The 27,870-nt window shown below is 43.2% G+C and overlaps 1 protein-coding gene across 1 annotated transcript; it reads right to left on the bottom strand.

Annotated features, from left to right (window-relative positions):
• Positions 1–850: 850 nt before the first annotated feature.
• mcoln2 (mucolipin TRP cation channel 2) lies at positions 851–26,324 on the bottom strand. The gene is made up of 14 exons (XM_034081101.2): positions 26,149–26,324; positions 25,372–25,525; positions 22,153–22,326; positions 21,525–21,681; positions 20,815–20,893; positions 20,614–20,710; positions 20,331–20,430; positions 19,646–19,758; positions 19,240–19,389; positions 17,843–17,944; positions 17,593–17,715; positions 6,863–7,069; positions 5,733–5,866; positions 851–1,309 (listed from the first exon to the last, which is right to left on the bottom strand). Exons 1-14 carry the CDS (start codon positions 26,190–26,192, stop codon positions 1,273–1,275), a joined length of 1,671 nt encoding a protein of 556 aa, XP_033936992.1. The 5' UTR covers positions 26,193–26,324; the 3' UTR covers positions 851–1,272.
• Positions 26,325–27,870: the final 1,546 nt, after the last annotated feature.

The raw sequence follows: 27,870 nt of genomic DNA, 5'->3' as shown, positions 1-27,870 counted from the left end.
CATTGCTGTGTTTAAAGCAGCGCTCACTCCTATTTTCCACAAATCTTCTTGTTTAAGAAAGCACACACGCATGTTGACATTTGTACTTTACTCATGTTGTGTTGAAAAGCAACCATGTGGTTGTTGGCCCAAATCAAACAGCCAGATCTGTTGACAGGAAATCCTTAAGAGTGAATATCCTGGCCTTGTCTTTGCTAGATGAATCAAATGTGACATTATTGTCTCATAGGAAAAACACTGAGGTGGGACTTTATGTGTTGTATAACCACCTCTACATCACACACATCATTTTGGCACATCCAGGCTGAAATTAATCAAGGGATGTTTTAGTTGAAATCAAGAAACACCCCGGTTGGCGACAGAGGTCTTTGTTGGAGGCATTTCCTTGAATTGTATTGATCACTTTATAGAAGTTTAGATAATTACCTTTGATTTCATCAAGTAAAAAGCACATTACTCACACTCAAAGTGAGATGAAGTCATGCTGGAGCTTGTCTTGATATCTAAACTTGCTCATAGATGTGCTTATAAAACTGACTCATACTGTAGTCCTGGTTTAGTCATTTAAAACACCCCGTCTTACTCAATCTCAGCTGTGAATATCTTATGCAATTTAAATAAATATTTAAAGAACCTAATACATTTCTAAGCATTGAATGCATGTTGAACTGTAATGTTGTTAATATTTGATATCAAGTTCCCATAACTTCTGATATTATATTGACCATGTAAGTAATTCAATTACATTTGATGTCCTGTCTTTGCTCATATTATACATTTAAAAAAGCTGAATGTGCAAACTAGCAGCAAAGACTGCATTCATAATCTACCAATGGACAAATGGAAAGAGAAGCTTTACTGCAATCTTTACTCCAACACATGACAAATAAATTACAAACATCAATGCATCTCGTTGCTTAGCTCCAGAGTTGCAGCCACAGTTTGGTTCAGAAAACACTGAATCCAGTACTAAATGCATGAACAGACCTACAAAACGTCCAGTAAACTTCTCAACAGAATCCTGAACTTCAACAGACACTGTTATGAAACCTTATTGTTACAAGTTCCAGCTCTGAAGTTTCAGTTTCATGTTAAAGAGATGGAACTCGTTAGGCGTTTGATATTGCACTTCTCAGAATCAGTAACTCTACAATCTTCAAGGATTTTGCAATGGGATTGTTGATGTAGAAGTCAGTTTCAGACGTCCTGTTCCCAGCCTCCTCCTCCTCCTCCTCCTGCGTGATCCGTGTCCTCTGGGAGATTGGACAGCTGTCAGCTGATCAGTACGACATCATCACCTTCAGGAACTCTGCAAATACAACATACCAAAAGAAGAATGAGACTTCAAATGTCTAATCAACACCAAAGTACGTGGTAATTTTTGGTAATACGAGTGCTTCATTTCATCAAATATCTAAGAACAGTTGTTTTGTTTTTTTAAGAGTTACACTATTGGGACAGATTTCGAGGCGTAGTCATGGGGGAGGGGGTCTGCAGTTCGGTGGACTAAGGATTGCACCACTGCTTTTTGCAGATGATGTGGTTCTAATGGCTTCATCGGTCTGCGACCTTCAGCACTCACTGGATCGGTTCGCAACAGAGTGTGAAGCGGCTGGGATGAGGATCAGCACCTCCAAATCTGAGGCCATGGTTCTCAGCAGGAAACCGATGGACTAGTGTCCACTCCAAGTAGGGAATGAGTCCTTACCCCAAGTGAAGGAGTTCAAGTATCTCGGGGTCTTGTTCTCGAGTGAGGGAACAATGGAGCGTGAGATGGGCCGGAGAATCGGAGCAGCGGGAGCGGTACTGCAGTCGCTTTACCGCACCGTTGTGACGAAAAGGGAGCTGAGCCAGAAGGCAAAGCTCTCTGTCTACCGAGCCATTTTCGTTCCTACCCTCACCTATGGTCATGAAGGATGGGTCATGACCGAAAGAACGAGATCGCGGATATAAGCGGCCGAGATGGGTTTTCTCCGCAGGGTGGCTGGTGTCTCCCTTAGAGATAAGGTGAGAAGTTCGGTCATCCGGGAGGGACTCGGAGTTGAGCCGCTCCTCCTTCGCGTCGAAAGAAGCCAGTTGAGGTGGTTCGGGCACCTAGTTAGGATGCCACCTGGGCGCCTCCCTAGGGAGGTGTTCCAGGCACGTCCAGCTGGGAAGAGACCAAGGGGCAGACCTAGGACCAGGTGGAGGGATTATATCTCTTCGCTGGCCTGGGAGCACCTTGGGACCCCCCAGTCAGAGCTGGTTGATGTGGCCAGGGAAAAGAAAGTTTGGGGCTCTCTGCTGGAACTGCTACCCCCGCGACCCGACCACGGATAAGCGGGAGAAGATGGATGGATGGATGGATGGATGGATGGATGGATGGATGGACTATTGGGACATTGAAATTAAATATGTAAGTGTTACATCACAAATAAACGTCAGGAGGAAGTTAGATTCAGACCCACATCTGCTTGTTCAGACTGGTGAAAATAACTGTTGCTACATTATTAAGGTGTTGTTGTGATAACCCCGATACAGATTATCACAGGTTACTCCTATGATTCATACCAGCACAACAACTGCTCTTTATTCTCTGGGCTTCCACCTTTATACAGGTTTGCCCCTGACTCACTGAGACACAACAAAAAGATGCAGGATAAGGTCTGGATTTCTGGGGCCGTAATCAAAAATAAACTGGGACTACTCTCAACCTAGTTTTAACTAATCTCAGTTAAGGTTAATCCTGAGAGCAACACAGAGAAAAGTAGGAAGAGAGACTTTAAAAGACAGAAGGTGTTTCATAATCGTAAATCTCAAGGTCTAAGATGCTGTGTGAATAACTTAGGATCTAGTCTTAACTAAAAAGGGTAAATTCTTAGAAAAACCTCATAGTTCTACGGTTTTGGTCAATAGGAGCAACTACAAGTACAAATGACCTTTATGGTCTTTGGTGATTGTACCCATTCTGAGAATAAATCCCCCAAAACACGCACTTGTCACTTGAAAACGACAGTCTTTTCAGCATTAGTTCAAAACACTATCTTGTGTTTTTTGCTTTCAAGGCATTAAACATGTCTCTTCTTTATCAAATCTGCAAACGATTAGACATGTTTTTGCCTTCATCTTTATGATCTGCCATAAGCAGCACATTGTACTGCTTAGTTACCGGACCAAGTCTCAGACTCAGTATATCACAAACTGATGCAGATGTGAATGTATTTCACAGATAAATGTTTAATCCTACCCTTGGAAAGCGAAGCTGACTCTTTGCTACTCTATACTTCCATGCACATCATTGCACTACCTTAGTCACACATAATATCTACTCTTTGCTGTAACATGCCGTGTAACACACAGAGATAAACTGAAGCAGATGTATTCAGGACATAGATCAGGAGAATATTTGTGTGCAGATCTGACTAGCCATTTCAGTGTTTGTTATGATGACAGGTAGCGACAAGGATATAACTTTAGATTTCATTCACAAGAGTCTTGAGCCTCAATATATTATTTCACTGATTAGCTTGCTTTATATATATCGCAAATAAAAAAAGTTTTTAATCCAACTAAAGGGGGACTCTTACTCCTCAACTTGCTTTCCTAACAAGATCGCTTGTTGTAGATGAAGATAACAGTAAGTACGTGTAGATGAAATTTCATCCAGTAAGACATTAACATGTTAGCTGAGAACGCTGATCTAATTTTGGTAAGCACTGAGAGACAAAGATGCAAATAATAATGACATTTGGTCAGTTTAGAGGCTGCAAATGACTGCACTTACAGAATCTGTGTAACTTGACAAGATTAGCCCTTAATGTTCCTTTAAGTTAGCTACCTCTAAAAAGGCCACTGGCTGCTTTATCTCCACAGACAAGATACATGTTCAATTGTCCGTCTTGCATTACTTGCACAATTTTAATGGCCTTGTAACTTAGACTTAACTTCCTTAAACACTGCCGGAAAGCATACAGGATAGATTGCATTGTCTAACAAAACAATAATGATGGAAGAGCACTGAAAGTGACATAACAGACTGTAAGAAAAGGCAAAGAAAAAGTGTACTATTTTTCAGTTCTTTTCCACTCATATCATTTAACATATTTCTCAAACATTTGTGGCTCTGATTTGCAGAAAAAAATAGTAGCTTAACAATCAGGATGCTGTACAAATCTGTTCCGTTACAGTTAAGCATTTCCCTGATACCTAAACAGGGAAATTAAATATGTTAAAAAGCTAACATTTATTTTACGAATAAAATAAAATAAATGCAGAACCAAAGTCCAACCAAGACACCGCAGTCTGATTATGTGCTGTTTGAGCTTTTTCACTTTTAATCTTTGTAGCAACAGACAGGTTAAAGAGGAAGCGAAGACTATTCAACAAGGGTCACGTTGCGTGTACATTTAATGCCACAGCTTCGAAATGGACATGGAGAAATAAAGTGTGAGCGATGCAACTCAATATCCAGACATGTTAGGAAATACTTTTAAGAAACGTGCTCTGATTACAAAATGAGAATAAGAAGTGATGACGAATGCGCTTTCACATCTTTCTTCAAATTAAAACCACATACACACGCACACCAGAGCCATCACAACATACAATATTGCAAATCTAAAGACAACTCGAGCATCACGGTCTAATCCAATTACTCTCAACTAACCACAGTTCTTTACAAAACTACTCTGCTTCGATTGGTTGAGTCTCAACTGAGTGTTGACCATGGCCTGTTTATGTGGGAGGCAAAACAGCAAGGATGGCTAGAGGGGGTGAGAGGGAGGGGGGGGGGGGGGGGTTCTTCCCAGTGCACAGCCTCAGTTTCTCTGTAATCAGCCCATCACTGGGTGTGTCTGCATAGCTCCCACCACTAATTTCATTGCTCTCAGACCACGTCAGCCCGAGCCAAACCACAGCGTGGAGGAAACTCCAGTCTGCTGCCTGTTGATGATAGAGATTGGATCATAGAAAAAGAATGAGCAGAAAACGAGGACATATAGACAAGTACGATGCCTTGCTGTAGCAACAAGTTGTTAGCAAAGCAAACAAATCAGAAATGTTACCATATGTGTAATGCCTCCACATTTGTTTAAAGTAACTTACTGAAATAGAAACACATCAGTGGATTATATAATTAGTTAATTGAAAGGAGAAAACTCTTTTGATAATGAATACTGACTAATGACAAACAATAGATGCAGCTTCCCAAACCAAGAGGATCTGTTGTTCTTCTCTTTTTTTCCCAGTTTATTTGACTGAATGTCTTTGGGTTTTGGACATGACATTGGACTGGAAAATATGATTGTCATTCTTTAATGATCAAACAAGAATAATGATTATTTGCAGCAGTACATCTTTCACATCAATATCCAATAATGAATTGGACAGATTTGAAATGTTTCCAGCAGTGGGTAATAACAACAGGGAAACACTTTTAAAAACAGATCAAAGAAATAAAAGTTATAATAATTTAGAAACAAAACCCTTGTTTGACAGGACAAAATCCTTAAGGGAGAATTTACAGAGCAGGTTGTCAGATTAAACCCCAAGTAATCTTCTAATATATAACAACACAAGAGGAAAAAGACACCTTGAGCAAGGCATTTAAAACAAAAAAATCGCTCATGTGTTAGTGATGTGGCGTCATGTTTGCACAGTTTAGCTTCCAGATGTGAATAGAGGTGCGCAGCAGAGTGTGTGAATGAAGAGTAAATACTGGGACAGCTTACTAATGAGTTCAAACAGTATCATACCTTCGGCAGCAGCAGAAGGCTGAATTTTGGACATGAACGTCTGTCTGACTGCTCTCCTCTGAAACAGGAACATCTTTCTGCTCTCCGAGGAACTTCTGCAGGTCCGTCAATGGGAACCCGTTCTTTTGAAAGCTCTGTGGGTGAAAACACAAAGAAATGCAAATAGTGAATACACAATGCATTCAAATTGCATAGAAGCAGATTTTTTTTCAAACTACATTTAAGTAAATCAAGACTATTTAAAGAATGGATCATTAAGATAAAAAAAGAAATGTTAGTCAAGAAACATTTTGTACACAATTGTTACATGGGAGATTTCAGATTTTTTTTTTTTAACTATTAATCTTAAATTAATCAAATAAGTGTTCAGCTATAAGTGCATATTGTTTTGTTTTTTTACAGGCTACATTAAGGCTGCACGATATATCGTGTCGTGACGATAATCGCGATATTCACATCGGGTTTTTTTTGTTTGTTTTTTAGGACTTGCGATATTAAGTAGGCAAATTAACTCAAACACGTCATGTTACAATTATTTTGCTGCTTGCTACAAAAGGAAAACTTGCGCGGCTCTCATGTCAGGGGTACTTGAGTGAGTGACAGGAAACCACCAATCACAATCAAATCTCAAAAGCAAACGGACCCGGTGATTAAAGGTAAAAACACTGAATAAAGTAGTTTCATGTGTTTCTCCAGGGCAGTTTGGCGCTGCTAACCGAGCTAGCTCAGCTTGTTGCTCTGATAACTTAAGATCCAGACGTCCATGACTAAAATCCTTCACCCGGTTAAATATAGATAAAAAAAAACAATTGTATAGCATTAAAGTTCAAGAAAGGATGGTTTGCGGGGGGAAAAAAACGGTCTTTTCTTCAATTCCTGTATGTTTTCATATCGCAATCGCAGTGGGGAAAAAAATCGCAATGTCAGTTTTTTCCAATGTCGTGCAGCCCTAGGCTACATTAGGATGATAATAGAAATATTTCTTACAACTTTCCTGTTACTGAACACCCTTTGGAGATAAGATAAGATAAGATGGATCTTTATTAATCCCCGTGGGGCAATTCAGGAGTTGTAAAGAGATTCGATGTTGAATTTATAGAGTGTCGCATTTTTCACCAAAACCAAAGCACCTTGATGGTCTCGTAGGAGTCGGTGATGAGGGCGATGAAGAGCGACAGCACCATGTAGATGAACAGGGAGATGAAGGAGTAGAGGTACGCTCGGCTGAATAGCCACACCAGAGAGTTCTTGTCCTTCAGCTGGGCGAAGGTGGTGAACATGTCGTCGCCGTTCAACAGGGAGAAGAGACACTCTGCAACACGACTCAGGCTCTCAAACTACAGAAGAGGAAGAGGGGACATGGGTTGGACTTTAGGAAAGCTGGGAAGTATAGTGAACACAAGCACAGTGACAATCTGAAAAGTTCTGATATGAACAAGAAAGCAAAACAAAGACATACTGTATATATTTCTCGTACACCAAAATAAAGTAAAATCTCTGATTATTGATATTAAATTACTGGATATAATAGATAAGATATGGTTGCCCTCTCTGAAGAACCAGCACCTTACCGTGGTAGAGAGGTTTGTGTGCCCTGATGAACCTGGGGGCTGTGTTGTCTGGAACCTTGTGTTCCTGGTAGGGTCTCCCATGGCAAATTGGTCTCAGGCAAGGGGCCAGACTAAGATTGGTTCAAAAGACCTCATGAAAGGAAAAACAAGAAGTGAGGATACCCGGCCCGGAGGAAGCCCGGGGTCCCCTTCTGGAGCCAGGCCTAGAAGGAGGACTCGTCGGCGAGCGTCTGGTGGCCGGGCTTGCCACGGAGCCCGGCCGGGCCCAGCCCGAAAAGGCAACGTGGGCAACACCTCCGCTTCTCTGTCCCGCGGGCCCACCACCTACGGGAAACATCGATGGGGTCGGGTGCGCTGCCAGACGGGTGGCAGTGAAAGCGGAGGGTCTCGACGGACCAGACCCGGGCGGCAGAAGCTGGCTTTGGGGACGTGGAACGTCACCTCTCTGGGGGGGAAGGAGCCGGAGCTTGTGCGGGAGGTGGAGCGGTACCAGTTGGATCTGGTTGGGCTCACCTCTACGCACAGCGTCGGCTCTGGAACCTTACTTCTGGATAGGGGTTGGACTCTATTCTTCTCCGGAGTTGCTCAAGGTGTGAGGCGCCGGGCGGGTGTGGGGATACTCACAAGTCCCCGGTTAGGTGCTTCGTTGTTGGAGTTTACCCCAGTGGACGAGAGGGTCGCCTCCCTACGCCTGCGGGTTATGGGGGGGAAAACTCTGACTGTTGTGTGTGCTTATGCACCCAACAGCAGTTCAGAGTATTCGGCCTTCTTGGAGACCCTGGAAAGAGTCCTGTATGGGGCTCCTGAAGGGGACTCCTTAGTCTTGCTGGGAGACTTCAACGCACATGTGGGCAATGATGGAGACACTTGGAGGGGCGTGATTGGGAGGAACGGCCCCCCTGATCTGAACCGGAGTGGTGGTTTGTTACTGGACTTCTGTGCTAGTCATGGATTGGCCATAACAAACACCATGTTCGAACATAAGGATGCTCATAAGTGTACGTGGTACCAGAGCACCCTAGGCAGAAGGTCCATGATCGATTTCGTTATCGTATCATCGGACCTGAGGCCGTATGTTTTGGACACTCGGGTAAAGAGAGGGGCGGAGTTGTCAACTGATCACCATCTGGTGGTGAGTTGGGTCGAGTGGCGGGGGAAGCCTCTGGATAGACCTGGTAAGCCCAAACGTGTAGTTCGGGTGAACTGGGAACGTCTGGAGGAGGCCCAAGTTCAGGAGGCCTTCAACTCACACCTCCGGCGGAGCTTTTCGGGCATTCCTGTGGAGGTTGGGGACATTGAACCAGAGTGGTCGGTGTTCAAAGCCTCTATTGCCGAAGCCGCGGTGGGGAGCTGTGGTCTCAAGGTCTTAGGTGCCTCAAGGGGCGGTAACCCTCGAACCTCCTGGTGGACACCGGTGGTCAGGGAAGCCGTCCGACTGAAGAAGGAGGCCTTCAGGGATTTGTTATCCCGGGGGACTCCCGAAGCAGTTGCAAGGTACCGACAGGCCCGAAGGGCAGCAGCCTCATCCGTGGCCGAGGCAAAGCAGCGGGTGTGGGAGAAGTTCGGAGAAGACATGGAGAAGGACTTTCGGGCGGCACCAAAGTTGTTCTGGAAAACTGTCCGACACCTCAGGAGGGGGAAGCAGGGAACCATCCAAGCTGTGTACAGTAAGGATGGGACGTTGTTGACCTCAACTGATGGAGTGTTGGGACGTTGGAAGGAACACTTTGAGGAACTCCTGAACCCGACAACTCCGCCCTCTATGTTAGAGGCAGAGCTGGAGTATGACGGGGGATCAACGCCAATCTCCCGGGGGGAGGTCACTGAGGTCGTCAAACAACTCCACAGTGGCAAAGCCCCGGGGGTGGATGAGATCCGCCCGGAAATGCTGAAGGCTCTGGGTGTTGAGGGACTGTCATGGTTGACACGTCTCATCAACGTTGCGTGGAAGTCGGAAATGGTACCGAAGGAGTGGCAGACCGGGGTGGTGGTCCCCCTTTTCAAAAAGGGGGATCAGAGGGTGTGTGCCAATTACAGAGGCATCACACTACTCAGCCTCCCCGGGAAAGTTTACTCCAAGGTACTCGAAAGGAGGGTCAGGCCGATTGTCGAACCTCAGATTGAGGAGGAACAATGCGGATTCCGTCCTGGTCGTGGAACGACGGATCAGCTTTTTACTCTCGCAAGGATCCTGGAGGGGGCCTGGGAGTACGCTTATCCGGTCTACATGTGTTTTGTAGACTTGGAGAAGGCGTATGACCGGGTTCCCAGGGAGTTACTGTGGGAGGTGCTGCGGGAGTATGGGGTGAGGGGGTCTCTACTCAGGGCCATCCAATCTCTGTACTCCCAAAGCGAGAGCTGTGTCCGGGTCCTCGGCAGTAAGTCGGACCCGTTTCCGGTGAGGGTTGGCCTCCGCCAGGGCTGCGCTTTGTCACCAATCCTGTTTGTAATATACATGGATCGGATTTCGAGGCGTAGTCGTGGGGGGGGGGGTCTGCAGTTCGGTGGACTAAGGATTGCACCACTGCTTTTTGCAGATGATGTGGTTCTGATGGCTTCATCGGTCTGCGACCTTCAGCACTCACTGGATCGGTTCGCAACCGAGTGTGAAGCGGCTGGGATGAGGATCAGCACCTCCAAATCTGAGGCCATGGTTCTCAGCAGGAAACCGATGGACTGTCCACTCCAAGTAGGGAATGAGTCCTTACCCCAAGTGAAGGAGTTCAAGTATCTCGGGGTCTTGTTCTCGAGTGAGGGATCAATGGAGCGTGAGATGGGCCGGAGAATCGGAGCAGCGGGAGCGGTATTGCAGTCGCTTTACCGCACCGTTGTGACGAAAAGGGAGCTGAGCCGGAAGGCAAAGCTCTCTGTCTACCGGGCCATTTTCGTTCCTACCCTCACCTATGGTCATGAAGGATGGGTCATGACCGAAAGAACGAGATCGCGGATACAAGCGGCCGAGATGGGTTTCCTCCGCCGGGTGGCTGGTGTCTCCCTTAGAGATAAGGTGAGAAGTTCGGTCATCAGGGAGGGACTCGGAGTTGAGCCGCTCCTCCTTCGCGTCGAAAGAAGCCAGTTGAGGTGGTTCGGGCACCTAGTTAGGATGCCACCTGGGCGCCTCCCTAGGGAGGTGTTCCAGGCACGTCCAGCTGGGAAGAGACCAAGGGGTAGACCTAGGACCAGGTGGAGGGATTATATCTCTTCGCTGGCCTGGGAGCGCCTTGGGATCCCCCAGTCAGAGCTGGTTGATGTCGCCAGGGAAAAGAAAGTTTGGGGCTCTCTGCTGGAACTGCTGCCCCCGCGACCCGACCACGGATAAGCGGGAGAAGATGGATGGATGGATGGATGGATGGTTGCCAGCACTCAGTGATATTTATAACGTGTAACGAGGGGTCATAAGCAGACATAGCTGCATTTTAAGTAAATCTGCGCCAGTTAATTTAATAATCAATTAATAGCAATCAGTTATCAAATGCCTAATATCAGATAACTGTGTTCATTTTGTCCACTCCTAAAATTGTACTTACAATGTACTACTTAAAGATAGGGTAGGTAAGAATGGAGAAACCAGCTCGAGTGCGCTACAATTTGAACTACGCAGCCGAAAAAAATCTGCCCCTTCCTTCAGACTTCCTTACAGAGCCCCTCCTCCAACACACACAAACGCCCAATGAGGGCACGAGATAAGTTTGTGCACGAGATGGAAGGCTGACAGGCAGGTAGGCCATCCAGTTATTTTAGCCGGGCTGGCTCAGATGATTGGTCGTGCTTTTTACAGCGCCACGGCTTCCACAGATTTTTTAATGTATTTATTATCAAAGCATTTAATGTATTCATTGCTATCGGGATGTTAAGAGCATTCCATGGAACACAACAAAAAGTGTTTCTAAAGTGAATTACCTACCCCACCTTTAAAGTATCGAAATAACTTAGTCTTACTTTATACGTTATTATTATACTATTCTGTTTTTGTAAAAGCATTCTAAATGTGTAGATTGTCAATGTGGAAATAATTTCAGATACTGTTTACATATGGGTAGATTAGCAGTCAAATATGTCATCATATCATTATGTTATTTGTATAACGTTTCTATTGACTGTAGATTGACTAAACAAAAAACGTTTAGGAAAACTGTCAAAGCATCTTCTATTTGTATAGAATCTGATTACAAAAAAGATACTTTCATTTAAAAAAGTCCTTGTAACATCCGACACCAGCACTACTTCTAAAGGGCACACACTGTACAGTGAGAGGGCGCGTATCTTTGCAAAAGTAAGTATTGGCTTAGTTTATCTTTGCATGTTAAATAACAAATGAATTGTCTTTAAGGGATGCCATATTTTCTATAGTGTCTTACACATATTTACAAAGGAGGAGGTGCAGAAGACAGACAGAAGTATGACGGTTGATAATATGGAACAACAAATACAGAAAGGCAAACAAAGAGACTGATGGCTAAATAAGAGCACCTGAACTTTATGAGAGAGGCCAAGCTCGCCAGAATGTGATAGTATCTAAACACAACATCCCACGGCGAGGGTATGGATTGCAGCTCTTGAAGACGTGTGGGATGGCAAGTCCTAGAACATCCTCTGTTTATTCCTTCAGTAAATACACCAAGGATCCGGGTGGGGCTGACGGCACACTATAGTGCGGTGTGTCCCCGGACACCGCAGTGTAAATATCGTGACCAAGTCTTACTTGACTAACAATGGGCAAACGGGGAACTGAAACCTGTTTTAAGTCAACTGCAGGCACTGAGAGCCAAGTCACTTTCACTTCTGCTGAAACATCAGTGTACAGTATGTGGAAGTAGATATATAACGTTTTCTTGTGAATTGGACATGGTTCCATTGAATGCTGTGCACCATTTAAAATACATTTCTCATCACTTGTTGATATATAATAAGAAAAAAGCTTAATTATTCAATAAGTTTCCCGAGCTATAGTCCATAAATGAAGCGTATGTGACCCTGACCTTATAAGCACATTTCATATCAGTCCACAACTTATTTTCAGTAAATATTCCACTTCAGTTTCAGATTATAAACACATTTCCATTTGGTCAGTGGGATGTCGCTTGGCTCTGAGGCGGCTGATATCCCTATCTCACATCTGTCTCTCCTACAGTACGAGCACTACTTTGTTTAGACGCCCACTGCTGCTCTGACTTCCGTAAATAATTTATCTTAATGGGACAGGACAGCTAAACACACACATGTTTTCCCTGATGGCACTTGTTGTCCAAGGATCGCCCACTTAGGTTCACTAAGTTAAAGCTGTACGTCTCCCCTATCCAAACCCTTTCTGAAGTTAGGATCCCATGTAGCATACAAAAACAATCAACATAAAAACAATATCTTTAGTTTCTAACTTTAGAATTTCTTAGACTTATTGTGTTGGTGTGTAATAACCTGCCAAAAAATTATCCATTTGGGGAAGGTTGTTAGATCGTTTCGTGGTCACTAAGGGGTTTAAGATGCTAATCATGACTAGTGTTGCTAGTAACAATTATTTTCATTATTATATGATCTGTTCATTTTTTTTTCCAAGCCAGTTTCTCAAAGATTTGTATTAAAGTCTTGTTTTGGCAATTCAAAACTCCCAAAAATATATATATATTCAGTTTAATGTGATTTAAAACAGAAAATGTAGGGAATCCATAATTGCATGACGATTACTTTAACGATTAATTAATTATCATGACTTTTCTTCTGTCTAAAGTCTTTCCCAAATTGGGATCAAATTGGGATCAATAAAGTATACCTATCTATCTATCTATCTATCTAATAAAGTGTTGCATCATGAAATCCCCAGTTTCCTGTAGAGGGAAATTTTCCTCCACTTATTTCCCAGCATCTCTACACTCACGTCAGTCTGATTAAAAGCAATATGAATCCCCCAAAACACTTGAATATCTGTGTGTGCTTGCAATTTGGTTGCAAAGAGAAGAAGGCTGCTCTTTCTGGAGAAGGCATATACTGACACCTAGTGGTTGTATAATCACTGTCTTTAAAAACAAGTCGCTGTTCAAGGACAGGGAAGCAGTTGTTTCATATTCCTCAGTTTGCAGGACATACTGTTGACACAGCAATGAAAAGGCTATTTAACCCTGGGAGAAGTCTGACGAGTTACTGAAAGCAAAAACATTTGGATAAAACCTTCAAGGATCCCAGAAATAAAAAAAATGGGGTAAACATGGTAGAGCTGGTAATATTTTAAATAAAAAAAAAATGTGTAAACAGTACAGGTAAAATCACTGTTGTATTGCATGATTCTCACATGTGAGAACATGTGTGTAATTACCATGGATACTAACTGGAGTTCTCATTCATAACACTCCGTTCGATGTCTCACTATGGGATGCGCCTCATCGCGGAGCAAACAGAAGCATCAATCTCATTACGCCAATCCTGATTGGCTGGTGATCTTGACGTCAGCGTCAGGGGAAATCACCCCCTATAAGTAGCTTGCGCCACAACGCATGCGTCATTCAAACACCTCTTCTCGCTTCAGAGCACATCTCACAGTAGCCGGGCAAGCTTCACGGTCCACAGACTGAACCCAAAATACCATTTCGGTCGACGGGCGCTAGCCGGCTATTCCTTCGCAGGAAGACGGTAGTACTAACGCCGTTAGTACTTGAAAAAAATCGACCTCGCCCTTCTCTACGAGAAAGTAAGGTAGGTCCGATTTTTTCAAGCTAGCAACACACCTGTTGCTAGCTCGCTCCCTCTCTACCGACACCATGGTAGCGAGGACGTTTTTTCTTTTCTCTTCCCCACGGAGGGGAAAAGGATTAAAAGAGGAGCATACTGCCACACCAGTCAGTATTCTCCTGGATTAAAAGACCCACACCGTCCTCTTTCTCCAGATTAAGGACAAGATGGTAATACCTTTTTTCCCGTCCCACCTGTCGAGAGCGGGTCCTCTCCACGCCACGAGGCGACAAAGATGGACGCCCCTCTCCCTCACACCAGAGGAGTCAGGGACTCGGTGGCTCGACTCTGCGGCTGAGGGTTGAAGATCTAGGGCACAGACACACACCAGGTCTGTTCGTCCTGCCTCGGGCTGGAACACGCCCGAGGCGCTATCGACAACTCATGTGAACATTGTGTCCGCTTCAAAGTCAAGAGCGAGGGCTGCTCTCCCGGGCGACAGCACACCAGCTTCGCCCGGTCTGAGCATGGACCTGCAGGCCGTGTGCAAACGCGCTGCGGTCAGACTCAATGTTCCATGGCCTGAAATGGCCAAGGAGACCTCCAGGTCCCGCTACGAGGGGAAGCATCTTCCCCAAACAGCGGGCAAAGGGAGGCAACTCCTCCCGGTTTTTTTCTCGTGGAGAGACCGGCCCTTCAGCAACAAGGTCCCAATCCAGGGTGCCTCCTCCCTGGATTACGATGGAATGGAGAGGCTCGGCCTGCTCCGCATACCGCCCATGGAACCGCTGGTGGTGGCCCACCTTCTACCGAAGGTGGGCCCCTCACCTAGCAGGAACCCCACGCTGCCAGCAAAGGCGGACCGCTTTCAGTCCACAATGACTGAAAAGTCCTATAAAAGCTGCAGCGCTGTCCGCCAGGGCCCTGAATGTGTCCTCGCTGCTAACCGCCTACCAAGCGGAGCTCTGCGAGGACCTGTTGGGTAACCCGGGAGCAGCCACGAGATGGCAGCGGTCACGGACATTTGCCTCCGTGTCCAGCGCTGCGCCGTCCAGGCCACGGGCAAAGTAATGGGGATCATGGTGGTGCAGGAAAGAGCGAGATGGCTCAACCTCACCAACCTCCCTGACCGAGAAAGGGAAGATGTGCTGGATATGCCCATCGTTCCCGAGGGAATTTTCGGCTCCGCTCTCGCCTCCATACAAAGGAGGTGTGAGATGAAGAAGAAGGAGGACGAGGCACTCCACCTCTGCCTCCCTCGAAGGGTACAGCCGCTGCCCTCGCAGCAGCAGTCCTTCACCTAAGCGAACTCTGCCCGGTTTAAAGCACCGGACAAGCAGAGGTCGCAGCCCACCCGAGTCCCCAGCCCAGGCTGGAGACAAGGGCAAGTTGGCCGAGAAAATCTCCGGTTCCGGCTGCAGCTCAGGCACAGCCAACCCAGAATTTCGGCCAGCAGTCGAGGAAGAAGCAGCGAGCGGCGTGACAGCCCCTCCTTCTCCCCTCCATGAATGTGTTCCCGCCGCCTCGAGAGATGCCTAAACACCATCCTCAAGTCCGCACAAACACATGTCACATGCTGATTGATTCCTCTGTCATAAAACATTTGCCGCTGACGCATCCAGGCTTCAGGCCGAGGGCGCAGCTCAAAAAAATGAAAAGATAATCAATAAAACCAATAAACAGCCCGCCAATTCTTCCCCTTTTGAGAGCAGCTACGGAATCTCTCAAAAGGCGGATTATTGACGGGTCTGTGAAGGCACCACCGCCACGCGCACGCGCAGTGCCGGCTGGGGTCGTAAGGGCTCCACCGTCACACACATGCGCTGTGCCGGCTGGAGCTGTAAAGGCACCACCGTCACGCGCATGCGCAGTGTTGGCTGGAGCTGTAAAGGCACCACCGGCACGTGCATGCGCTGTGCCGGCTGGAGCTGTAAGCGTGACATCTCAGCTGGCTCTCAGGAGCATACAGCAGGAGATACTCACGACATCTGCCTGGGCTTCTCAAAACAGTTATACTTTATCTGTTTTCACAAGCCCAGAGAGAGTCAACCCATATTCTGGAGAGAGAGGCCCTCTCTCTCCTAGAAAGATTTTATCATTCCTACAGGACTTGATCGATAAACACAGAGCTTTCTCCACGATCAAGGTGTACCTGGCTGCTATTGCTGCATGCCATGTGGGCTTTGAGGGTAAGACTAGCCAACATCCTTTGGTTTGCCGTTTTATGAAGGGAGCTCGCAGGCTCCTCCCTGTCTCCAGGTCGCTGGTGCCCTTATGGGACCTGGCAGTGGTTTTAAATGGGCTCAAAATGACCCCATTTTAACCCCTGGAAGGAGCTGACATGAAACATCTGTCACTCAAGACAGTGCTGTTACTGGCCCTGACATCCGCCAAGTGGGTCAGCGATATTCATGCACTGTCTGTACATCCCTCATACACTCAGTTCGCCCCAGGGCAAACGAGAGTGTTGTTGAAGCCCAACCCTGCCTTTACACCAAAGGTGGTTGGTTCGTGTACCCCAATTGACATTGAGGCATTTCCTCCGCCGCTGGTTTCCTCTGGGGAGCAGCAGCAGGATCTGTTGGGTCCAGTCCAGGCTTTACACACATATATGGACAGATCAAAAGAGCTTCGTCTTAATGACCAACTCTTCGTGTCCTGGGCTAACCCTCACAAGTGTAAGCCTGTTACTAAGCAACGGCTCTCCCACTGGATTGTGGAGGCAATTGCTTTGGCCTATACGAGACAGAATTTGCAAGCATCTTCGGGTCTGCGGGCTCACTCGACTCGGGGCCTGGCTACATCCTGGGCTTTGTTCAAGGGTGTTTCCATCCAAGACATCTGTGCAGCGGCGAGCTGGTCCTCGCCGCTCACTTTTGTCCACTTTTACAGGCTCGACGTCTCCGCTCCAGGCGTGGCCCGAGCAGTGCTGGGCACCTTGTTGAGTCGAGACTCTACCTGTTAAGTTCTGGTTGATCGGTGATTTTCGAGATACACTCGTCTGGCAATACGGGTGCTACAATATCCCATAGTGAGACATCGAACGGAGTGTTATGAATGAGAACTATAGGTTACTTACGTAACCCCAGCCTCAGAGTAACATGAAGTGAGATGTCTCACCAGATGGCCCTCCTTGCTATGGTGAAGCGAGAAGAGGTGCTTATTTTGAATGACGCATGCGTTGTGGAGGAAGCTACTTATAGGGGGTGATTTCCCCTGACGCTGACGTCAAGATCACCAGCCAATCAGGATTGGCGTAATGAGATTGATGCTTCTGTTTGCTCCACGATGAGGCGCATCCCATAGTGAGACATCTCACTTCATGTTACTCTGAGTCCTGGGGTTACGTAAGTAACCTATAGTTCATTTGCAAAGTATGCATTCAATCACAGTATGCTGTTTCAGCCAATTTAAAAAAAACTTGCATGTTTAGAAACTTCTAATGCAATATTATTTTCTTTGGCTGCAGCAGTTCTGCAGGAAGGGGCGAGGACACTGAGAGAACATTAATAGTTCCCCTAATCTATCAAACTTCTGTAAATAAAAGCCAGTACAGAGATTCAGCCCAGCCTAATGACTAACTCACTTCTCTAATCTCAGGCCTCGCCACAGACCAGTATAGAGTTTACCTTCTCATGGTATGGTCCCAGGACGATCCACCCACAGAAGGTGTAGCCCAGGTAGATCATGCCGGCACAGCAGCAGAAACGCAGCACCTTTGGGAAGGCTGCTGTCATGGTCAGAATTAACACCTAAACACACAGGAAGTAAACATGAATTGTTAAGCAATGCTTGGATTGTGAAAGAATGTGTTAACGCATTTTATTAGCAGTGAAGAAAGGCCACTTGCATTAAGAGAAAAAAGGTTTACAGACTCACATTGTATTTCTGGAAGTATTCCAGGTACCTGATCACGCCGGCCCACACGAATAATGTAGACGTTCCCAGAAATATACTGCACACATCATAACTGGTAAGACTCTACAGGAGATTAAAACAAAATCACTGAGAGATCATTTAGCTATTGGTCCTGCTGTAACAATCAGTAAAGCCCTGTAAAATATGTAGTTTGTGAATAATGACACAGTATAGCCTCAGGTAACAGGAAAAGGTACATAAGGTCAGATGATTTTACTGTAACAAGCACATAATTGATGGTAAAGTTTTATTAGAGCTTAAAGTACGATGTGTTTTATGTGACTTTTTTGCTTTTATCATCCCTGGTTATAACACAAATAACTCACAACGGACATTTTGTGTGTGAAAATCTAAACTAAGTTTACATATTTCCTGCACAAGGAGTCATCCAGTTTTTTGTTTTGTTTCCAAGTTATCTGTTTGAGTTAACTTGACCTAGTGACCAATAAATGAAAATGCATTTTGACTTGTTAAGCCACCGGCAGTGGCTCAGTCAGTAGGGGCTTGGACTGTGAACCGTAGGGTCGCCGGTTCAAGTCCCCGACCAGACCTAAATATGGAGTGTGGACTTCTAATTGGAGAGGTCCCAGTTCACCTCCTGCCCTGCCGTGGTGCCCTTGAGCAAGGCACCAGATATCGCCCTTCCCCCCTCACTCCCATTGCTCCCTGGGCACTGTACACTAGCTGCCCACTGCTCCAAGTACTAGACTCCTGGTACTAGGATGGGTTAAAAGCAGAGAACAAATGTCACTGTGTGCTGTGCTCTGCATGTGTGAGCATTAAAGAGGGTGTCATCCCTCCCAATTCTATTCTATTCTAAAGCAGCATCAAGGGGATTGGTAACATTAATAGGCTTGAGGCAAACACTCTGCATGGTGGCTATAAAAATGACTGAGTCAGGTTGAAATAAAAAATATCTTTACTATTGGCCGTTTCTCAATGCTGGGCATTTAAACAGTCCTTCGGCGCCACTCGATGACGTAGTATACTTGAAATAGTGGCTCTGCAGCAGCTCTACTCGACATTGAGAAACGGCCAGTGTCTACATTAAACACTTCATTTCAAAGTCCACCAGACACTCCCTGATTTTTATTCTTCAATGGCTATATAAATTACAGGACATACAAGCAAAGGTGATGCCACATTACTATGAAGCTGACTGCTTCACTGCTTTCGAGGGGGGAAATGTTTTCTTTTTGCCTGATTTTGTTGCATCTTATACTTAACTTCATTTTTACAGTGTGCGAAAAAGTAATATATTTTGCTTCTTGTTCTATGTTTGACATTTGACCTGTAGTTATCCAAGTCAGTTTTTGGTTCTATATTACCTATTTATAAGACAGAAATACATGATTTACCTTTGCTTGTATTTCCATCTTCAGTATGGATCCAACTATAGCCAAGAGGTCGCTGACGATGACCAGCACATACCAGCCGTTCAGAAACTCCTTCTGGTCATCCTCACACACTTTATGATTGTAGTTCTCATGAAAGACTCTGGAGAATCTCTGAAAACACACACATGTAAATAAAGTCCCTTAAAGATTTAAAACACAATGTCTGGTGTTTTAAATAAATAGTCATTTGGATGTTGTGTTAATGTGAATATAAACAAGTTTTTATTTATTGGGAATTTTGGCTTTACAAAAAAGGGATAAAAACAGCCAAGTTCAGAGCAATCAAAAACTAAACGAGGTGATATAAATCTAATTATTTGTATGATAATACAAATGTTTTGATATATTGTGAGACCGAACATCTGACCTGCAGTAACCTGACAGCCAGAATGATGGAGCGAGTGCACAGCACCGCCGATGTGAGGCAAACCAGAATGACGAAGGCGTCAAACACCAGCAGATAGTGTGTGTTCTTCTGAGCTGAAACACAGACATAGTGTGTGTTTGTGCATGTGTGTGTGCGTGTGTGTGAGGGTTTATCTTTCACATAACTCCCTCACACTCATTACTGATAACAACAAGTGTACAGGAAAACGCCTAAATATTAATAAACAGTAACGTTCATTTTTTGGCAGAAAAATTATTCTGTTTATATGTTTTCAGAAAAATACAGTATTAGTACAGTACAGTCAAGTATTTAAAAGTCAGACCGCATACCACAGTGGAACATCTATCGATATTAATTGACACGAAATTCATATAACTTTAATTCTGTATAAATATATTGTAGATTCGATAGATGAACATCTTTCACTGTTGATATTTAAACATTTACCATTTCTCCTTATTTTGTAGTAAATCAATCTTATCTAATTGAATATACATTGTTAAATCTAAAATATGCCAGTGTAAATATTACAAATATTCATGTGTATGCCAACCTGTATTAACCCTTGGTAAGATGACTTGTAACTAAACTTTATCAAACCGTTTTTTTTGTTTTAAATGTATCTTTTTTTATTTCTTCATAAGGACAGACATCCACTCCTTACCCGTGCCAGATATCTTCCAGTCTCTGCACGCACAGCTCTGAGCGTCGATGTCCAGGAATATTTTCACCTTTCCACTGTGACACTGGTTGTCAAATGTTATCTAGGGGACAAGGCCATAGGGAAGTAGACCAATTAAGGGATTAGAAAAGTAAAAGTAAATTGTACTATCATCAAATGTTGTGTAGGCAAAAGGTCTCAACAGCAGTACAATGTCTACTTGGATTCATTTTTGGTGTGGTTTGTATGGTTTAAGAATACAGTTGAGAATATGGTTGAACCATACTGTAACGTAGAAGGAGTAGCAGTCCGGTAACTCCCGTGATCGCACAGTCTGCAGGTTGATTCCTTTCAGCTGGAAGGTTGCTCTGATGTCAACAAGCCTGGGAAAAAGGGGAAGTCAAATGTATTATATCAATGAAAAGTAAGTGGGTGTTAGCTGTGATAGATACAGCACAGGGATAGGAGATAGGAGCAGGATGTATACCTGTAAAAGTCCAGATCAAAAAAGGAGGAATTCTGGGTTTTCCATTGGTTTGCAGTCTTTGGATCATGTGACATACAAACTGAGAGGAGATGAACAGGGTGAGAAAATGGGACTTTTTATTTCCTCAAAAGTTTTTTTTCCTCATAAAGTTAGTAAATAATCACTTTTTTATCGTAACAATGATCGCAAAACTTTGAAATGTAAAATGTATCTGAATTATTATATGTTTTAGTCCTTAATTAATATTCCTTTAAAAACACATGCAAAGAGTTATGGAGAGGGCTAATTACATGTAGTGATGTACTGAATCTAAGTACAATTTTGTATAAGTATATGTTGCTGCTAACAAATCGGTACTTCCAGGGGCGGACTGGCCATTGGGAATACCGGGATAATTCCCGGTGAGCCGGTACCGAAGTGGGCCGGTCGGACAATTCACTAGCACTTTCTAGGGCAGATTTTTAGTCCCAGTCCGCCCCTGGGTACTTCTATGTAATTTGGAATGCTAGAATGTAACCTGTAAAATCGTTTGTACACTGTAGTATTGCTACTTGAACTTCTGTAAATGTAAAAGGTGATCCAAGTTTGGATTTATTCATGGGCTGTGACTTAATACAAATGTCCAACTGCATTTAAATTGCAGGAAAAAGTGCAGAAAAATATTGTGTTTATTTTTAAAAGGAAGATAAAAAGTAGTCGTTTTCTCTCACCTGTCTCCAGCTCGGAGTCTATATCGAAGGCTTCATCGGAGGGATCCAAGATGCCCCTCTTGTAGTATTCTTTACACAAGATGAGAGGAAGCAGCTTACCTTCTTCATCCTCAGCGTAACTGATGGGACCCACCGAGAGCTGGCCCAACTGGCTGTACTATAAATATGAGCATCAGTAAAACAAACTGTATCAGGGGGACTACATGAGCTACAAGCTGCCATATTATTGGTTAAATATTAGGCAACTACATAAAACATAGCAGTCACCATTAATTTTATTTTTACATGTATATAAACATCACAGTTAAAATCTTATCCTGGTTATTATGGGTTTACATGAAACATAAGAAATATATGTTGGTCTTATCCCTGTATGGATTATCTTTACATTTCTAAACGTTTTCATGCAGGATTGTCACGATTCCTCAAGAACACAGGCTTATTTCTGAGAGCCATTATTCTCTGTGAACTAACATTATCAAACTATGCAAACAAGCTACAAAAAGGGATACATTTGAAGTGCATTGCCCAGTCAAATCTACACCAGCTGCATTTAAGACATATTAGAGATACTGCTAGAGGCAAACGCAGGGAGTGTGAGTGTGTGAGGTGAGGGGGTTAAACTTGCCTGATCCAGGACAAAAAACAGGCTGTCGTAGACTTGTTGTTGGTTGTAAACAGCAACACTGTAGTCGTCCTCATCCACCCCACTGTAGTCCTTCAGGAAGAGGTTTTTGAGGGCCATCATGTTCTCCTCCTTATAGGACACCACCAGCTGGTTGTTGAGGCCAAACAGGATGAGCTACAGAGGAAACATTTAGAGAAAATGTATGTTTTTATGTGAATACTTGATGAAGGTAACTACATTTATACCTTTTTTTAATATTTTAGTCAGTTACATTGTTCTTAATTTACAAAACATATTTGGAACTTTTCTTCCCTGCATTTGAAGATCACATACACAAATGTACTTCCTAGCTTGTAGATTATTTAGTTAATTGTAGCAAAGTCATTTTTCTAATTAATCAAAATATTTTTATTATATATATCTCCCCAATATAATCAGTTGTAAATTAATTAAATTGAGGAAGATGCTGAATATTTTGGTCAGAAACAGATTTCTAGTGGCTCCTTGTCACAGAGATGAACAATTGGGGAGTATTTTATATAGTTTAGATTTTGAATAGTTTGGGTGGGCGATATTGAAAAATATATTATCACGATATTTTGGTGGACCCGTTCAAATCCAGTTTTGGACAGTCTGCCGTGGTTCCATCCCATTTCAAGTGCTGTTGAGGCTCGGAGCACACTCTCCAATCAAAGAGCTTGAGGACTATCACAGGGTTTGTCAAACAGAGCACATGGTGTAGTCCAAACGATAGCTGGGGATTCTGGGTAGTGTAGTGTCTTCTGCCATCCTTTACTCCGAAAAAATATTTGTTTCTCCGAATCGAAGGGGAAAAATACAAAAGCATTGCACACAATTTAAACCAATCAATGTTGTGTAATTAACAAGGATAATCTGGTGTTTTTTAGTCGATGAGTAGTGCAGATATCACTGTAAAATCAATAGACAGTAAGGGGAATACTTACTTCCGGGTGTACAATTCTCCGTTATCCAATGAGAATGGATGCTCACATTGCCTTTAAGGGCAGCCGACACAAACGAATGCCGTGCTTCCATGAGCGTCAAATCCCGCCGCAGATGGGAATACATTGCAATCAGTTGAAAGCTATTTGCGTCCCTTTATGAAGCTGAAGGAGCCTAGGAGCGGCACAACTGCACGCCACGGACACTGACCAAACGTCGCTCCTGGACGATTATGGAGTGAGAGTGTGTTAGCTAACCCCAACCCTAGCCGGACAGGGGATCCAGGGCCGCCTTAATGCACGGGCTGACCTGGGCTGAAGCCCAGGGGCCTACGGAGATCGGGGGCCTATCATGAGCCAATAAAAAAGAAATCTTTTTATTTTTATTTCAGGTGTTTTATTTTTTATTTTAAATAAACAAAGTCTTGGCTTTCAGAATATGAAACTTTTATTTCCAAAATCACACGATGAATACATTTTTGAAGCTTGTAAAGGTAAGAAGACAGCTCTCCCTCGCCACTCTGCTGTTCCCCTCCCTCCGCTGAAATGATGAATGTAAGGCGTATACTAGTAATCATAGATAACACGGCAGGGTCCGTTACAGTTTGTTTTCATCTGATTTCAAATAAACAAAGTCTTGGCTTTCAGAATATTAAACTTGTTTCGGCAAATTCAGATGATAAATACAGCGTTGAAGCTTAACGGCATAATTACAAGCGGAGAACGGAGTAACTTGACGTCACAGCAGGCACAACAACAGCCGGTGTTTCTCGTGAGTGTTTTCCCTGGGAAACAAACACAATACACACAAACGCAAAAATACACAAACACACACACGTATACACACACACACACACACGCGAGCTTCCCCCAGACCAGTAATCCAAACGAAAATATCTTCCCTCCATACTATTTTGATCATTTGCTCCGCTAATCAATCAGATCGATGGATTCCAGAGATTTTTCTCAAAAATGATGACTCCGTAACAGTCAGTGGGCACCACTTAACAGCCAATCAGAATGAGATTATGTTTCACATGTGACTTATTCAAATTGCGAGTGATTGAGTGACAGATGAAGGTTGTTTAGGAGAAAATTTCGGAGAAGAAAAAGTTTGAGAGTGGCGCTCGGAAAAGGAAACCTAACACTGATGTCAATTGAGCATGACATTCTTCGTGAGATGGATTTTAAGAACATCATAAAGGCTTTTTCGGAAGCACTGCTAAAGAGGTAAGGCAATGCTGCACTATTCATTGATTCCCAGTAGCCTGCAGGTTTAAATGTGTTGTGCATCGTTTTACATAACTAGGTTTGTGTTAATCCACCGGAGATAATGATCATTCTCATCTACTGATTCCTGGCATTGAGGCCATATGTTGCTGTTCATGGTGCTCAATTAGTGGTGGTGTGCGTGTGTGTGTGTGTGATCACAGAGCCTGCCGAGGCTATAAATGACTTTGATTTGTTGTTTAAATCGGGGGACTACAAAATCTATCAGCCCCAGGGCCTGATGGCAGGTTAAGGCGGGCTTGAGGGGATCGTGTCCGTCTCTGTGGCTTCAGGCTTGATCGCCGTTCAAATGACAGTTTTAATGATCTCAATGGGAATGGTTAGCGTTTCATATGCACACAAATAAAATAAAATATAAGCCAACCGAATCAACCGAGACAATAAATGAAGTGCAATACTGTCTGAATCCTGACTAGACAGCTTTAGAGCATATCTTTCACATCAGTTTATTTTTTTATTTTTTTATCACCAGATACGATATCTCTGAAAAAGCATATCGTGGAGACCTAATATCGTCATGACGATATATATATCGTCATATGGCCCACCCCTAGTTTAACCTGTGCAGCACTTTCAACTAATCCTAATTTATGGAGTGTAGTGTGTAGCTAGAACCTCGTAAAGTTGTCATTTTACCTCTTAAGTAATCTGTTGATAAAGAAATTGGTCTCTTGGTTAGTTTTTATATATTAGGTTGTTTGTAAAATGCTGACAAAAAAAGAAAATCTAGTGCCACAAGGAAAGATGACTACAGAGCCCTTCACTGTCATCTTTACGTGCAAGCATAATGTTCAAACGTATGGGTAAATTCACTTACTTCATCTGTCATTTGAAAAGAAGCAGGCGTACCCAAATTATGTAAGACCCTGTGTCAAACATGTACAATACATCATCCCTTTGATTACAGCTCGAGGAAGCATTTCATGGGTGGATCTTATTTCATCTACTTTAATCCCACTGTACATACTTGTGTGGTGATCATGACGATTTTCAGAATCTGCACCACAAGTTTCCAGGGTTTCTGTCCTCTGGCCCGGTACTTCTCACAGGGGCTCATAAAGTAATACTTCAGGTCATCTCTCAGGGTGTCCTCTTTGATAATGTCTTGGGTTGAGACAGAGCTGAAAGACAAACAACATGCAATGTTGTGCAAGAGCTGTGAGACAAAATGAAATAAATAAAATGAAATGAAGAGGACAGGAAACAGCAGGCCGGAAGAAAAGAAACAGAAGTGAAAGCAGTTATTTTATGAGAAATAAACTTGAGCAATAGCCAACTTTCACAGGAAGAACTGCATGCCTGCCAAGTACACTGAATGCATTCATGGGGCTGCCTAGGTTAGAAAGTACACTTTCAATATTTTCCTAAATGTGTTGCCCACAAGCTCTCCCTGACAGAGTTCAAATCTCGTACTACTTATTTTTACAGTTGCTGGAAATTAACTTTAAGGATATTTTTGTATATACACACTTTTACAGCCGTTTTCCTGCTAAATTAGTTGTTTTAACTACCTGTCTGGTCCTGTCAGGAATAATTAACTGAGTGGTGCTGTTGTTTTTGGAAAGACAACATCTACGTCATTTAAATAGGCTTTATGTTCATTTTGTCCGGTTTAACCATGGGTTACATATTAAACTTCAGAAACACCATTTTAAAATAATTTAACATTCAAGTTAGTTTCAAAATGTCGAAAACAAACAACCTTTACAGGTGTTAGTGCTAGTTTCTTAAAACTAATACTTACCAAATTGAATTGCTGCGGTCCAGATACCGAACTAATAATTCCATGATAGATTATCCACGTGGACACAGCAGAAAAGCGAGTTTTTAGTTGTCAAAAGGCTGACGGACAAACAGTTACAGCAGAGAGGAGGCTCGACAGATAGATAGGTTCTGTGACACAGCTCCCTCCACTCAGCCAATCAGGAAATTAGTTTCAGGCGGCGAAAAGGTTTCCAATCTGCGGTCCGCTGAACCACCAGGGGTCACCAAGACGATCGTCATTGGTAATGGCAACAATATAAACAGACTGTGTGCAAAAAAACGGAAGAAACAGTTGCTTTATCGTTTCTGTTCTTCAATAATAATAAAAAACGTAGTCTCCAAATCTTTATAATTCAGGTTTATAATGTTTTATTTCATTTAGGATTAGCATTCTGGTGAGGAAAACCCAAACATTTTGTTGGTTTAGGGATAGTCATGTTTTCATATATTGAGTCTAAAAAAGAATCTGTAATCTACGGAAAACAATTAAAGCCACATGAGAAAATATGTTGGGAGGTGACCAAAAGTGTACTAAAAAGTATCTCAGAATTTTGAGAAAAAACTGAACTCAACATTTTTTACTTTTGGTCAGATCCAAAAAAAAATGCTCATGTGGCCCTAGTCCTCCTCATTAATGGGAATCAGCCTGTATCTACCAAGTGCTTTTAATTATGGCAAGCAACATAAAGAGAGAAATACCAAGAAGCTGACATCAGTGTCCACAATGATACAGCCCTGTCCACTATGTGAATACCCTGTTATGATCCAATCCTAGGTCTTATCTACAAAAAATCAAACACACCCCTCACATGGGGATTTGACATAAGTAAAAAAATAACTCAAATTGCCAAACCTCTTCTTTCGGTTTTATTTTAGCTGAGTAACTCCACACTAGAAAAAACAAAAAACGAACAATATTTTATTGCCTACCAATAATTACCCATTAATGTAACAGTGTTGGAATTAAAAACCTGATAGGAAATATTATTTATTTTTGTGAACTGCCCCCACAACATGGATATATGATCACCTTATAAAGTTAATGTAGAAAACATTTGAGCATAGTCAACAGACATGTAGCCTCATTATCATTTACAGTCGTGTTTGTGTCCAGCAAATTATACAGTCTACAATGAAACAAGTAAATTAAATCTTTGAGCCTGAAAGCCTAAACAATATGCTGAGAGAAAGACTGGATTGCTGCCCATTTTCTGTTGTGACAGTATACTTACCTGACTATTCCATTTTGTATTGATTAAATAATTTATATCAATGATTTTGTAATGTAGACTTTAGTTTAGGAATTTATGAAATTCATAATTACCACTTTTAGTAAATGAGTACTGCTGCCCATAACAATTGACTTCAACATGACCTTTTAAGCCCTCATACAAAACATAAAAAATCACAAAAATATAATTTTGTGAAAACAGCACTAGGAAATCTTTTTCCTCCCTTATACGTCACAAAGTCTACATTTATATTTCAAGTGTTCATTGTATTAATCAAAACAGTCTGTGTTATCATTACAGTGAAACTAAGAAAACCTAGTTTGTAAGAACCTGATCATGGGTAAGACTGAAACATCAGATCAAGTCAACAATACTGACTTTCAACAAATCCGTTTCCCTGATAGCTGTTTAAGTCTAGCTGATGTGCAATTTATACAATATTAAGCTCTTTCTTACTGAGGAAATACAGC

This window comes from Pseudochaenichthys georgianus, chromosome 4, assembly GCF_902827115.2.
Source record: "Pseudochaenichthys georgianus chromosome 4, fPseGeo1.2, whole genome shotgun sequence".
NCBI lineage: Eukaryota > Metazoa > Chordata > Actinopteri > Perciformes > Channichthyidae > Pseudochaenichthys > Pseudochaenichthys georgianus.
This window is presented reverse-complemented; position numbering and strand designations above follow the sequence as displayed.

Bases quoted from the DNA above. Each gene is read 5' to 3' on its own strand.
- mcoln2 (XM_034081101.2), bottom strand. From the start codon at position 26,192: ATGGAATTATTAGTTCGGTATCTGGACCGCAGCAATTCAATTTG. The intron at 19,390-19,645 runs GTCAGATGTTCG...GTGTGTTTTCAG, and splicing joins TGGCTGTCAGGTTACTGCAG to AGATTCTCCAGAGTCTTTCA. The intron at 17,716-17,842 runs GTGAGTCTGTAA...CTGTGTGTTTAG, and splicing joins AATACTTCCAGAAATACAAT to GTGTTAATTCTGACCATGAC.